We start from the raw sequence: 16065 nt of genomic DNA, 5'->3' as shown, positions 1-16065 counted from the left end.
CTGAGCTTTGATTAACAGAACTAAAGGGCCTCCTTTGCAGCGCTCCAGCAGCACTGTTTAATTAGCACTGCAGGTCATTGCTGGGAGGGACAGCACCAGCTACTCCCCTGTGGCTCTGAGCTCTCCTCTCCCACGCTGATCCCAATCCTGCTTCCCTACTGCGGAGGTTCTGGTGTTCTCTAGTGGGTCTTCTAATGAATTATTTGATCTAGGTTTCAGTGTCTCAGACCAGAACTTAGGTAGTCAGACAGCTTTTAATTATGCCAGCCACAATGAAGAGATTAAAAGGAAATTGTTTTAATGGGATATAGCAGAAGAATATGTAGATGGAAAATCAGGAGAGTTTCCCCAAAACATCTTTATTTTCTGACTCTGTAGACTTGTTCTCTGCTTCCCTCTAGTTCTGCTGTTCTCACTGTGTTCATGCAAAACTTTGCCAGACAGGTAGTTTTTGCCAGCCAAATACAATTCTTTACTTGGCAACCCACCAAAGTTCTTTGCCTTTTCTGTGCCCTCTGTGGTTCAGCTCCTGACAGAGGCAAGTTTGTGAGTAGAGATTAATTAGCATCTTAAGCTAGCAGCTCTCTTGCAGGGAAACTGATCTGCCAAATATTCTGCTTGCTAAAATCGTGCTAAATAAAACATGTCTGGAACCAAAGTTGAGGAAAAAAGTTTTGTATGTGAAAACTAAAAATGTTATTAAGAAAAATTAACTAACATAATGACAAAAATGCTTCCCTTTTATCCATAGAGTAACTATAGAGCTAGAATTCCTACTCTGTGCATGTGCTCTATGCAGAACTGCCAACATAAGCAGGACACTCATTGTGGTGGGGATCACTAATGAAGTATGTTTCACAAGATCAGTATTCATCAAGCAAGTGATACCTACAATGTCTCTGCACTAATGATTTCTTGCATTAGGGAAACTTCCAGAGGCCCAAATTCCTTTCTTGCAGCTCAGCTGTGCAGAGCTGCAGGTAGCCCTCCACCTTCATCACACCAAACTTAAATACCTCTTAATTCCTACATTCCTTAATAAGCAATGAAACATTGCTTATTTAGTAAAGGACTGCACATTGAGAGTAAGCTCAACCAAAAAAAAATGCTGCTAGTGAGACAACAGTGCTTTGGGAAACTTTGGTTCTTTGAGAAATGCTCCACTTGTAAAGGAACTGGCCTGAGATTTTTACATTGCTCGTTCAGCAATGGATGGGGTTTTTTGTTTGCTTTGAGAGCTGAATATGTATATTTTTATAGCAGCATAAAAAATCTGCTTCATTAAGAGAATGTGTTCAAACCATCAGATACAACCTGGTCATGGTGATCTCAATAATCCCTTCTTTTGTTACAGTTCATCATAGCTCAGATTGAAGCTGGTGTGCTCTGAAAAACCTCTAAGCATATCCATCCCTTGCATGGAATAAAAGTAGTCTTGCGTCCAGGGTTTAAAACAAATCTGCCTAATTCTGTTCTCTACTGCATCCTCGCTGACTGAAAAGATCACATTCTGAATATTCAGAGAAGACTAAGTGTGTAAGCAGAGGGAACATATTTTGTTAGCAATTTAGGTTAATCACTTGGTATGTGAGCATATTTTACATTTATGAATTGTAGGGATCATTAACAGAAGAGAATCTAATTGTTTTTGTGGAGTAGAGTGGTAATTCTGTGAAAAAATACACATTGACTGGCGATGCAATCTTGTGGTTTTTTAATTGTTTGTCGTAATAGCCAAGGGTTGTGTTGGTTTCACCTGCATCTTTGCCATGACAGTATTTGTTTTATTTCATGTATATTTAACTAGTTATCTTTAAGGTCCCTTCCAACCCAAACCATTTTAAAATTCTGAAATTTTATGATTACATGCTAAGATGTGTGGGTTTCCATCAGGCTGTTTTGGCAAGGGCTTGTTGGGGCAGCCACACCTGCCAGAGACAGCAAATTTGTGGTTGTTGCTCTGCCTCAGCCAGGTGCCACACAGGGATTGTTTTGCTTGGAAAGTTTTCATCTGATGCATTTAGAAAGGGTAGCAGAACTCTCAGGCAGGTACCCATCTGATGACACCCTTGTGGCCTTGTCTGCAACTCACTTGGAAGGCTGCATTCCCATCCCCAGGACTGTGGCTGTCAGCTGCCCTGCAAAGAGGCCATCCACAGCGGGGCATAGGGAGGTCCAGCCTCCAGGCTTGCTGGACTTGCCACCAGCAGTGAACACAAAAATTGCCATTTCCTGTGCTAAAAAGTCCATTAGTATTACTCTGGACTCCCTCATTTGCCATTTCCAGCATGCTGAAGTAAGTGAGAAAAAACACTTTGCAGGTGGGTTTGTTTTCATTTAGCCAAGTTAAAGAGGAAAGGATAGGAGCAAAAGGCACAAAGAAGCATTTGGTTTACAAACATTTGTGCAACTTCATCCTCTAGTTCCCTCGTTAGCTCTGCTCCCAATGCACATATATTCTTTCCCATACAAAGTTTACCATATGACTTCAGAATAATTAAAGCAGTATTAGCATATTTCACAGGAAAAAAGCCAAAGAAGTCATGCTCCTCTACTGTGAATACATATCCTGTGTCTGAAAAGTGCACAGAGTTGAACTCAGGTCTTTTCTTGCTTCCACTGTATTTTAACAAAATTGAGGTGATATTTGAGTGTAATCTTTGAGAAATTGATATTTGTTCTGCATTTTTCTTACAGAAAAGGTCTTAACTACCAAGCTCTTTAGCTGTATTGGCCAAGCCCCTGCTTATATTCTGCAGTTGCTACCTGAGTCCTTAACCCAATGAAGAGGCTTTTATTTATCAATGAGTTGAGCACCAGTACCTTTTTCTTTAAATAGTTTGTCAAGTCTCCACATGCATAGAGATTCTGTTCTCAAATGACTTATAAAGGCTAATTAAATTAAGAAACAAGCTAATAACAAATAATGTTTTCCCTATGATTTTTACTTTCAATCATTGTTTTGTTTACAGACCAGCAGTGGCTTATAAATGAGAATAAACGTCTGGCTGCTCTTCAGCAGCAGCAGAGGGAGTTTGCAGTGCAAACAGAGTCTACACTGTGTGCAGAGGCTGAGGTGCAGAGCACCACTGGGCTGGAAACCTGCCTTTCTCTGCTGCAGCAGAACAAGAAGAGACTGGTGCAGCTGGAGCTCCTGCAAAGATACTCCTTAAAAAAGGCTGAAAGAAACATAAGACGGAAAAAGGTCAAGTTCCGACTGGAAAGGATAGTCAAGAAGCAGAAGCTGTTGGAAGCTAAACAAAACCTAGAGCAGCTGGAAGCTAGCTGCTGGCTCAGTGAGGAGTGTGGGAAACAGCCCCAAGTCCCAAGTGACAATATTGATGTATGGTCTTCTTTGGATCACCACTTGCAGAAGAGACAGAAATCGCTGGGTTTGAGCTCCTCGCAGCACAGGCATTTGTTCTGCAACTCACACCTGCCCCAGGTACCCAGGTAAGTTAACATCTGCCAAATCATCTGCACTTTCAAAAGTAATGTAAATTCAGGGTATTTTCAGTGGCTGTCTATAATCCTGAATGCCTTTCTGTGTATTGGAAAAAATCCCTAAATCTGCAATATCAGTGAACCCACTATACTGTACATCAAGCTGTTTGTCCTTTTCCTCTGGGTTTGTACAGTACATTCCCTATTTATCTATTTGACGTGGTCTTTCTCATTTTTGTCTCTCAAGCCTTCCTGCACTTTTTACATCTTTGAGAAGTGGCTAAACTTTTATAGTTGCCTTGTTCAGAGTGTTGGAAAATACTAATTTCTGCGCAATTTTGTCTTGATTATCATCAAACTCTTCAGAATATTGGTATCTTTGGGGTGATTATGGATAGGACTTTTATACTGGTCAGCCTTTCTCAAGCTAAATAAATATCTCTGTTCAGTGCTAAAATGTTAGGATGCTACAGTGTCTATCACAGCATGGTCCTTAGCTATTTCCACAGTAGAAAATAACTAAACTCTGCTGAGGGGATTTCTGTGACTTAGAACTATCTTTTATTTTTGATTAACATTTACAGCTACTTGAGCCTACAGAGATTCAACAGGAAGCTTTACCTCATAGCATTGAGCTATTTCTTTGTGTGCAGAGCATCTTTCCAGATAGCAAGGGGATTTCATATTTAGTCACAGAATTTTTTTTTTATTCCCTGCTAGAATTGGATTTTGGGAGGCATTAAGAGTGTTGTTTCATAAATTGTTATTCTTATTTGCAAGATGTTACTGTGGTGGAAATGTTAACTACATTATTCAAGCAAGCATTGGACTGTATTTCTTCTTTATTTCCACAGCTGTTTTTCGAAGAGGGAGTCTGTCTCAAAGTTATCTACCTCACCAAATACTGATCAACACTGTAAAGGTAGTACAGCAGGGAGGTTGTCACCTGTAGAATACCTTTACAGAAGTGGCAAAGACATTTCTGGGAGTGATGACCTTAATGATGAAAAGGGGATCTCCTTTTCAATCCAGAGGCAGCTAACTAAAAAACAAAAAGGATGTTCAATTAAAAATAAAAAAGAAGCAGAAGAAGACACTAATGATTCACCTGTCATGGCTTATATCAATAAAAATTATAAAAAAATTGAGAAGTTGGATGACAGCCCAGGGCAAGCTGGATCTCAAAACCAGACCTCTAAATGTTCCTCTCCCGATCTTTCTAAGGAGAAAGATGAGCCTAAAACTTTTATTACAGGGAGAAGAATGACAAAATCAAAGGTGCTAGGAGATTTAAGTCAGCCTGCCAGTAGCAATGTAGCACAAAATTTAGCTCAGGTATCCAATAAAAAGATTAGAATGGATATCAATGGAAAAGGCCACAGGTCTTCTCCAGAAAACCTTCCTAAACAAATGAAGAAAACAGTGTATGGAAACCCACCATCACTGCATCTAAACCAAACAGTCAAGAACTGGAAGAGAGAGGAAAACTCAGACTTGCCAAGTCATGAGAAATCATCGGTGGAACAGAAAGAATTTCTGATGGCAGCGACATCAGTAGGAAATCTCACTAAGGTGAACTCACAGACACCACTCTCTTATGTTGAAAAAAAGTGGCACAGTGCTGAGATACTAAGTGCTGGAGTGTCCAAGACAGCCACAGATGTGCTGGGGAACTGGCAAGAGGATGAGGAAAATGAGATTTCTGATACTGACAGTTCCTATTCTGTAGATTCGCTCTCCTGTGCTTATGCAAAAGCTTTTCCAGAGAAACCGAAACTGGAAGATTTTGATAGAAATAAATGTCTTGCCAACCCAGAAGATTCTGAGAGTGATGACAGTCAAATGTCACAAGACTCTCTGATAGAAAAGGAAAATAAAGCTAAAAATCAAAATGCAAGCCAATTTCACAAGTTAAAGGCCCATCATGAGCCATCTAAGCTTTACAAAAGCAGAACCGAGAACCATATTTCATCTTTGGTGACATCATATGCATCTCATAGGAGACTGGGAAAGGCTGAAAGAAGCTTTTCTCTGGATAGCTTAGCTGATGGAGAAGAGATGCCAGCAGAAGATCTGGTAGAAGAATCCAGATCTGACTCATCTGATGAAGTGCCAGCAGAGATTTTCTGGAAGTTACAAACTCCTAAATTACCAGCTACGCAGGGTGAGGAAGACCATGAATCCAAGATCTGTGACCGAGATACAGAAGGGACCAGTTGTGATCTGAAGCTGAGCAGCTCCTTTTATCTGAACGCCAAGGTACAGACTGCTTCCAGTAATGCTTGCAAGCAGTTGCTGAAAGGGGCAAAAGTTTCCTATGTAGAACAAGAAAGGTCTCTCGAGAGAGGACTCTATTATACAAGTGGGAATCCTTTGCTCACTAATGATGCCTGGTCTTCCTGTGACTCAAAGGTTGACACCAGCAACCCCAGCATAACAGCATCTTCTTCCCATGAAAACTTGGAATTTCAAGATGCTCATCTGTGCTCCTTGAGCAAACCAGAACTTTGGCTAAAGAAAGATGATCTAAAGCAGTCAGCTGCTGAGGTTTCTTTTGTTTCTGGCTCTAAGCAGATTCACAGCATTACTCGCAGTCCTCATCATGTGAACCAAATAAACTCAATTTTCTCCTCTGACACATTGGAAGTACCTTTACCTGAAACAACAACAACTGCAAGTGGGGCTTCTGAGAGCAGATCATTAAATAAGATTTTTAGGGGCTGGACAAACTCTAATGAAAATTCTTCCTTGGAATCTCAAAACGTAATGTCCTCATTTGTTAGCTCAGTAGGACCAAGCTCCTCTTTTGTTCCTACTTCAGCAGAGCATGATTATTATGAACACTCAAGGTCACAGCATCCTGAAGAAGAGCAACTGGGTGAATTGTCTGCTTACAGGTCTGCTACTGAATGTGCAGAAACGTTCAGCTGTGTGGAAAGCACCTCCATGGCAGACTGCCTGTCACTGGTATCTAAGAAAGTGGAGACCTCTCTCCCCACAACTCATCCAGAGCTGCCAAAAGATCACACCCTGAAAAAAATACCTTTTATCTCTGTATTACCCATGCAAATTGTGGAGCAGAGGAATGGCTGTGTAGGTGCAGATTTAGAAGATGACTTAGTCCAAACTTTTTCCAAAGATGAGCTTGATAATGACTACAATAACTTGATGACAAAATCAAGTGTGACAGATTCAGGCAGTGGAAGGGCATCTGTCAGTGCACCTGATGCTGAGTGTTCTATGGGACTTGCTCATAACATGACCTCAACACAGACAACTGCAGTAAAACACATCCAGTTTGGAAACTGTGGGCAGCTTTTTCCAGTACAAAAATTACCAACATGTTGTGATGAAGGTTTCTTTCTCAGTGACTTAACAAACAAGAACTGCTCTCTAGTGAGCACTTACAAGCTTCAGACTCTGGCTGGACAAGGATCAGAATCAGCTGATACAGAAGAGCCCCCCAGGTCTGGGGAGAGTAATCTGGAAACAATGCAAGAAAGAGATCATAAGCAAACACCTGCAGAAGTAACAGCAGAGACACATTTTTCCTCACAGAAAACAACATATCAATGTCACCCTTTAGTTGTTGTTGCCAGTGCAAGCTATGACCAGTCTGCAACACCAATAGAGATGTCTCAAAAAGAGAGACTCTGTATGGAAATAAGCACAGATAGCTTGGCAGACATTGTGCCAGAGGTGCCTTCGTTCAGCGATCATGGAGAATACATATCAAAGGATGAAGGCTTGTCTTCACTAAATCATTATGAATTCAAACACAAACCTGATTCAAAGGATTATTCCCCCGCCTGTGCTCTAGCAGACAATCAGACAAGTTGCTTATCCCAGCAAATTTCAGAAACTTACTCATTATGCACTGATAACATAAGAGAAGAAAGCAGTGAAAGCAAAGAACACAATGTATTGAATTCTCAGGCTGAAGTTCAGAAAGAATTTTCATCCAAATACAAAAACCAGGTAGTAAATGAAGTAAGTTGTTTCCTATTGAATGTAAATGGGAAAAACACCAAGTCCTTTCCTGCTGCTATTTGTGAGAATACAAATGATTTTCTCCCAGAATCTAATTCAAGCCTATTTTACAAAGTTTCAACAAAAGCTAATCTTTTTCAAAGTGCATCTGAGGCTGAAAATTATGATAAACTATTGGAGCATGTCAGAATAATGAAAGGAGAGTGTGATGCTACATCTAATCTTACTGTGGAAGTCAGTGTCACAGAAAGTTGTTCTGATGCACATTCTGGCTGCCTTTGCCCAACATGCTCTTCCAAATCAACAGGGCAGAAAAACACTACACATAAGACAATCGATATTTCTGCAGAATTTGATGCCTCTATTCTCTTGGAAACAAAAACACAGAACAAATCTTTACTTGAATCTAGAGAAGAGAAAGAAGCATTTTTTGAAAGTCATTGCCCAGAGGACATATTTCATGTTGAACATGACTCAAATACAGAGTTGGGAAGGGTATCTGAATGCAACACAAATGCATCAGCTGCCATTTCTCAAGAGGATAGTTCATATAAAAATAAAGAACCCAAATTTTTCAGAAACAAAGAAATGGATACAGAAGAAGCCATGGCTCCTTATCAGAATACAGGGACAGCAAGGGATGAAGAAATACTAAAATCAATCAATAATCCAAGCAACTTAGAAAAAAGTGCATTGGAAAAGTGCATTAAATCCAGAAACACTGAAAGTTTACCTGACAGTCCAGTAGCCCAAAGTGTAACTGAAGACAGGAGTGGAAAGGATTTAAAAGACATTGGTCTAAATCAGAATCCAGAGAAACCTACTGATATCTCAGCTTGTGAAGTTCTCCTTAATACAAATCTGTGCCTGACACATGAAGAGGTAGACAAAGATGAACTGCAGGAAGCCAGCACTGGGGCAGAGCACACTCAGGAATCAAAAGCTCTTGCACATTCTGACAGCCAACTTAAAACAAGCAGCTTTTGCCAAAAAGAAAAAAGTGAGAAAGTAGAAATAGGATTTTATTCAGCAGAGCTTTCTGTTGCTTCCAAAACTACTCCTTCACCTGTGTGTTCCCACACAACAGATATTATTCAGAATACTTTGGGATTCCTTGATACTTGCAAAGGACTTTTACAGATAAACGGAACAACAGAGAATGTAGCTGGAACAGTACTAATCCCTAGGAGCCAAGGAAATATTTCAGCAAAACTTGAAAATGAAAGGCAAATAACTTCTAACAGTTTAATTGAGCATTGTGTACCAAACTGTTTGCCCCAGGAAGACGAGGTTAATGAATGTAAAGTGACTGGGAGTGAAGAACAAAATACCATGACAAATGCTGAGGAGCTGGTTATTATGAGGCAGGAAGACATATGCACAGAGGAAAATGTTTATTTTAATGAACAGTCTCCAGCTCTGTCTCAAATGTATGGTCACAGAGGTGACAAAGAAGAAATTTTAGATCAATTTAAGATCCCTGAAAGGTACCTGATGGCTTCCGAAGTAGAACCAAATTCACTCTTAGAAGATGATTCAAGATACCATGACCCTAGTGACATGAGTGAGGATGGTGATTCAGTGGACTCTGCTGCAGAGATAGGAAATGTCATTGATGCATGTGAATATCCAGTGGATGATAGTGCTGGTATTGACCAACAAAGAACTGAACAAAAATTTACAAGTCTTGACAGACATAGGTATATGAGTCACTCTGTGCAATCTCCTGAGCATGGCACGTCAGAAAACTTGAATGTAGGTATAAATAGAATAAGTTCTGATATTTGTGAATTGGATCAAGTAGGCTCCAGAGCTGAGGAAGAGAAAGTACAATTGATGAAGCTAGTAGAAATGGCCAAAGCAAACAAACAAAAGCAGATACTTGTAGAAAACACAGAGGAGGTAGAACTGATCTTTCTACAAAACCTGGATGAACTGTTCCCTGAAAACAAAGGCAGCTACCAAATTACCCATGATGACAGCAGATTAAATGAAATATTAAGAGAAAGCCAGTGGATATCTACCAGCTTTTCTGGAAACAATGAAGACATTAGCAAGCAACAAAATCCACCAGCATCACAGAGGTGTACAGAAAAAAACCAAGAACTTCAAGATACCCCAAGCCAGTCTGTCAGCCAACCTGTGTATCTCGGAGGAAGTGATGATTCCCATCTTGTTCAAGATGTTCCTGCTACACTGAAAGGATGTATAAAACCATCTAACAGCAGTCGTGGAACTGGAACTGTTCTGCCTTACCACAAAGAGACTGAGATTGGTGTTGGTGCATCTGTTACAGCCAACAAAACAGGAGAAGATGAACATCTTCCAGGTAAAACACAAAGTAGGAGTGTAGCTCTTCTGCAAACCACAACCATGCAGCAGAGGCAGGAGGAGGAATCCTCTGTATTTAAAAATGGACCTGATGATGCCATGTCTGTGCAGCCAGTCAATGAGAACAGCTCTTTCACTCCCTACAGAGCAGGTGGTCTTGAGTCTGGAACTGTTGTACTTCAGCAAAGGGCTGAAGGAAGCTCATTTTTCTTGGAAAAATTAAATTCTTCTGAAGATATAATACAGGATATTAATAATGCTTATGAAGAACACCGTATGGATTTAATGGTTAATAAATTATTAAACTACTGTCTTAATTCCATAGAAGATACAGCCCAAGAAGTAAAGGATATCACTGTGCCTGATTCACAAGTGTTGGATACTTTAAACCTGCTGTCTTCCTCAGAGAAACAAGTAATAGAAGACATAGGAGTGGGAAAAACCCATGCTTTGCTAGAAAGCTCTACCCAAAAAAAATTTCAGAATATTAATACAACTCAGAAAGTTCCTCACTTGGGGGGCTCATCACTGCACGATGAGAAGACATTTTTAAGTGCAAGCTATCCTACAGCAAACAGTAAATGTGAAAACGCTGAGTTTCCTGGTGTAGCTGGATATCAGCATGAGCCCACAGAAAACCAGGAACATGAGGCTTCTGAAGAGTGCTGTGTAGACCAATCACACAACACTGTTTCTGAGAAAGATTCAGCTCTTTCAGAAGGCCTGAACAAGTCTCCAAAGGAAAATCCCCATTATGGTAACGAGTTTCTAAATTATAATAGGAACTTAGGCACTTCTGAATGTTCTCCTGGTTTTCTGAATTGTCCAGTACCATCTGCAGGTAGTTTAATTGTCAGCAGTGGAGACAAAGGTAAAAATGATACTGTTCTCTCTGAAGAAACAAAATACTTTGAAAGTGAATCAACCAATTTGAGTGTATCTGTAACTTTTCCTGGTGTTTCTCAAATAGGAGACGGAAAGGAAAATAATTATGCAGTTGCAGAGGCCACATATGCTCAAAGTAATAAACTCCCTGAAAAAGTTGTGGGAACAGAGCAAAAGGAGAAAATTGTTCAAGGTTATTTCCAGAATTGTGATGACATAAAAGAAGATAAAATTCATGGGTTCTCAGAACAGTGCAGCAACACTAATAGTGTGACTGTACCAGAATCAGGTCTGCTCACTTTCCAGAGCCAAGGACAGACTGGCTGTAATGAACCAAAGGCTCTTCCATCACACTCTGCAGAACACACTCCAGCTGGGACAACATTCCAAAGCTCCAAGAACTTTGGTGCTTTTAACACCTCTTCTTTTCTTGGGGACTCAAAATCTCTAGTATTTAGTCAGCTTGAGGACTCACTTCAGGACAGTTGTTTGACTGAGAAAGTGTCCTGCAATCCTGCAGATGTGTGCTCTGTAAAAGAAGGAGATTTTTCCCAATCATTTGCAAGAGTCAATTATCCAACCTTAACAGCATTTTCAGAATTTCCATTAACTGCAAATATAGGCCATGGTGAAACTAGCACATATGGTACTTCACATTCAAATACATTGAAACAATCTCCATTTGCTGTTTTGCAAATACAAGACACTCAATCTGATAAAGCTGTGGTATTTGATGAGCCAGTATGTGCTTCAGGAAGTATTTTACTTTCTCTTGCAAAAGAAAACAGGCATTTTCCAATGTCAGACATAGACTGTACTTCATACAAAAATTCTGCTTTAGATGGGGAACCTGCACATGGAAGTAATAGTAAGAAAACTGACAGTGATACAAAAATTGATCAGCATAATTGGGATAAAGTTCCACCACAAGAAACTTGCAACAAACACATAGAGAAAATAGCAAATGATAATTCCCTTTTACTACCATCGTTACCTGTTTGGGATACTACAAGGGCAATTCCTATTAAAGAGGGACAAATCAGAAATACACTTAACGAAAGTAAGGAAGAACTGCATTCAAATCCTGAGGCTGAACATTTTGCAGTAAAAACAGAGCAGACAAATACTTTAAGTAGAGAACCTGCTGAAAAGCAAAGTATTGTATCCTCAAATTCTCCAAGTGAATTAACAGGCTCAGAAGTTACAGTGTTGGAAAATCTGTATCCAAGAGATGTTCAAGTGGATCGTGAAGACACCTGCAATTCATTTAGTCAAGCATATCCCACATACAGAAGCCCTGATCCCAGGCAACTGTATCACACAGTCCTGGGTTTTGAAAGAAACCCTGCAGATCTGCAAGATAATCGTCAGTATGTGCCTGCAGGTGAACAGATAGAACAGGTGCCAGATAAAACAAATACAGATGGTAGAAAAGAGATTTTACTTTGCAAAAATATGTGTTCAAGCATTGATAGCCCTGCTGCTGATGCTGAGGCAAACACTTGTTCAACAATGGGAGACACTATAATGAGGAGTAGTACTCTGAAATCTGAAAGACTCAATTTTTCTGTAAAAAATAATGAAACAACCTCCATAAAGTTTTTGCCAGAAAACCATGATTTAACTCCTCAAGAATCCAAATTGGTGCAATTCAGGAGCAAAAGATCGTATTCTACCACACGGAGTGCAAAGGGCTATAAACAAAGTGAAAGGAGACCTTATTTACAGAGTCACAGAGTATCAGCTCCAGCTATTGCTGTTTTCTCTGATACAGAATATGCTTTGGAAGCTTCTAAGGCAGATCCTGTGTTATATTCTGCATCTAAATCACTGCAAGATTTGAATATGAGTGTAGAGCCTCCATCACCAACTGAAGATGATTTTTATGGAATTGAAAGATTTTCAAAGCAGGAATCGAAGAATTTTCTACAAGTTAAATGTAAACCCAGATTTCAGCAAAAAATGGCACAAACTAAGAAGATTACAAACTGTGATCCCAAAAACGTACAAAATTTTACAGCAAGAAGCCAAAGTAGCCAATCTCCATCATCCTTACAACCCTCAGCTCGCAGTTCCGTGTGTGCAGAAGCAAATATCCATTCAAAGAGCAGTTCTGTAGCTCAGTGTAGTGAAGGGAAAGGAGAAGAAGCTGGATATCAGCCAGAAACTGACTTATTTTTGCAAGATAATAAAGATGTGATGCATTTTAGATCAAGTGATATCAACCCATACATTCACCCATGGCAACAAGATGGAGCCTGCAAGATTGGCTGGAAACAGTATGTTTTTGGAAGTGCAAGTGATGTCTCTTGCAATCAAATTCCTTTGAATATAGAAAATCGTAAAGTTATGAGATGTTCCAGTGTAGACAATGGATTGAACTCTCAAAATTCTCCTTTTCATTCTCATCTAAGTTCATATGCTACAGCAAAAGTTTTGTCAAGCACTTTGAGTAGCATTGAAGGTCTTCAAGAGTGGGACAGTGTCAGACAAGACTTTCAATCAGTATGCTCGAGTGACAGTACCAAACAGTACAGCAACATATCCAGTGAAACATTGGAAACTAACTCAGAAAACAACACTGCTGAACTTGAGAATCCTTCTGCACAGCCTGGTAACTCTTCAATGCAGGTCGATGAAATTGTGCTATTATATCCTTCAGAGTCTGAAAAACCTCCCAAAAAACCACCAGGCATTACATGTGAGCAAGGAACACAAACAGCAAGTACAGGAAGATATAAAAGGCAGAGGAGACATCAGAGAAGCTATACAGACGTTTCTGCAAAAAAGGAGGAAACAAACAGAGATTTATTTCATCAGCCTTCTTCTTGGACTAGCATGCAGAACCTGTCCATGCATCTATCACAGCTTCTCCAGAACACTTCTGAGCTGCTGGGAAACCTTTCCCAACAGAGTATGATAGATAATGAGCAGAATGCCAAAATCAACCAAAAAGGAACTGAAGGTGCTGTTAGGTCAGATAGCTGTACTCAGACTACAGCAGATGTAGGCACTCAAACTGAGATTTTGGAAAAACCTCAAAGCAGACATGAAGAAAAACAAGTGGAGGCAAAAATGGAAAAGGAATTGAGGGCAGCTCAGGCAGTCAATGTTGATTGGAAAGAAATTGGTGCAGATACAGTAGGAGAGATTCCCAAAAGGAAAGAGGAAACATCCTCTCTTGAAGAAAGAACACAAGAACAAACAGGGATGAAAAGCCTGGGCAATTCTGACTTCCATGACAGTCTTGACAGCATTTTGGAAGACTCCTTTATGCATCTGCCTTTACCCAAAATTTCCACCCCTACTTTACATTCTCAAAAAACACCACTAAATGCCCAGCAGAATGTTGCTTTTGCTAGTACCAGAGCTTCACCTCTCACATCATCTTTGCCAAGTTCAGGGCAAGATGGTTCTTCATGCACTGTAGTTAGCAGCCCTACAAATAGCACCTCTCCAACGTCTTGCACTCAGGATAAAAGAAGTATCAGTGAAACGGAGACTCCAGCTGAGAGAAAATTTTGGTACAAAAATACCCTGCTAGTCGATAGGGCCTCTTCCCCTATTCTTACTCTTAGTGCTAGTCCCAGCAGCCAGACTGCTTTTAGGAAGTCTGTCTGCCCTATTAAGGAACCTCTTGGATACTCCAGTGTTGCTTCAAGTCCTCTTCACACCCAGAGAAAGCTGAGGGCAGGTCCACAGTTCAGCATGCAGCATCATGTGGACAGTTTTTCACAGACAGAAACAGACAGTGAATCGAGCACCTCTAGAGAACACAAGAGCATCAGAAAGAAATCTGGAACTTTTTCAGACAAGAAAGTAGCCAAAGAACTTTTAGGACAGGATGGTTCAAAAGACTTGGAGCAGCAGCACAGACTCAGGGTTGACACGCACACCACCATCTGTGCAGAACGGCTGTATCACTCCAGCAGCACGCTGGAGGTGTCAGGCCACAGTGAAGTTGTAACAGGTGATGTCAGAGACCAGGGCTCAGTGGCACATTCTCTTCATTGCATGTATGTTACAAGGGGTGGAAGAGGTTCTTTGGGTGGAACCGAGCATGAAAAGTACACTGGGAATTCTGATGCTGCTTTGATTCATAACTACCCTTCTCCAAGTGCTGACTTATTTTTTAATCAAAAAATTAATGCCACTTGTTCAAGAAGGACAAATGCTGGCAAGTTCTCAGAACCTCTGGTAGAAGCATCTTCTCTACAATTTCATGATTTCTTCTGGAAGAATGAGAACAGCTGCCCTCCCCCTCTGTCTGATGTGAGCGACGTGCAGACTTCCTTCCGAGACGACAGCACAGATTCCGTCACTGGAAGTGAATGTGACACTGAAATTCCTCTCAGCAAGAACACGACTTGTGCAAAGCCATACCGGCCTCGGAGCTACAGTCTCCGTGACTTACCCATACACAATAAATTTAGCAACTGGTGTGGTGTTAAGAGCAGCCCTCCTCCTTTGCTACTTGGCTTGAGTGGCAGCATGACCGATTTAAGAAGTCAGGCAGAAAAGAAGCCTAGGAGCTCACAATCAAGAGAAATGGAAGGGAATTACCAGTCCTGCGACAGCAGGAGCAGAGAGATCAAGAGGCTTCAGAGAGAGCGTGCCCAGATCATGTCTAGCATTCACTTGGATCTGCATCAGCATCCCCTGACAGTGGAACTGACTGAAGCAAAGCTCAATTATGGCATTGGGGAAACAGATGCCCTGCTGAGGGTCCTCCAGAGAGGAACTGCAGATGAGCCAGGGGCAATTCCAGTGAAGCAGCAACTTTATGAAAGGTAAATTACTTAATGTAGTGTTAAGTATTTTTGATACACTTCATACAGCATAACATTTAGTAATGAGCACTTAATCAATTAGTCACACTGAGTGAAGTATATGTGAAGAGATACACTATCAGATTTCTTTTAAAAACTGTTAAGCAATGCATTTAGGACAAAATTTTGGGGTTACTTCAACAGAGAAAAGTGATTTGGTGTAATTCAAATCTAGTGTCACCCCAGCCTCGAAATTCCTAGCAGCCACAAGAATTATCATGTGTACCCAGTGATGTGGAAATACATTTAATTGATTTATTACAATGTAAAAATAATTGATGCATCCTATTTATGGAAATATCACATTCATGCTTCTGTGAATAAATATTTCTGTATGAATAAACAAAAATAATTTTAACCCCCCATAAATACGTAAAACACATTTTTTTAAAATCAAGATACTTGATTCTTGTGATGGTAGAACTCAGTTTGGGAAAGTGTTGCAACAAAAAATTGTGAAGCAACTACATTAATCTCCATCCTCAATTTGCCTCTCAGCCATTACCAGCAGTAATCATAACCCTCTTGTACATTTCCTGCTGTCAGAAAAGCAGTGGCATTTTAGAATGTCTACATCATCTCTCAG

At 40.3% G+C, this 16065-nt stretch overlaps 1 protein-coding gene across 1 annotated transcript in view; it reads left to right on the top strand.

Moving 5' to 3' along the window:
- STARD9 (StAR related lipid transfer domain containing 9) overlaps positions 1 to 16065 on the top strand; it is a 98544-nt gene that overhangs the window by 73477 nt on the left and 9002 nt on the right. The window contains exons 23-24 of the mRNA XM_033061541.1: positions 2973 to 3453; positions 4299 to 15440. Coding sequence (XP_032917432.1) covers positions 2973 to 3453; positions 4299 to 15440 — 11623 coding nt within the window. The remainder of the gene's footprint in view (positions 1 to 2972; positions 3454 to 4298; positions 15441 to 16065) is intronic.

This window comes from Catharus ustulatus, chromosome 6 (genome assembly GCF_009819885.2).
Source record: "Catharus ustulatus isolate bCatUst1 chromosome 6, bCatUst1.pri.v2, whole genome shotgun sequence".
Lineage (NCBI taxonomy): Eukaryota > Metazoa > Chordata > Aves > Passeriformes > Turdidae > Catharus > Catharus ustulatus.
This window is presented reverse-complemented; position numbering and strand designations above follow the sequence as displayed.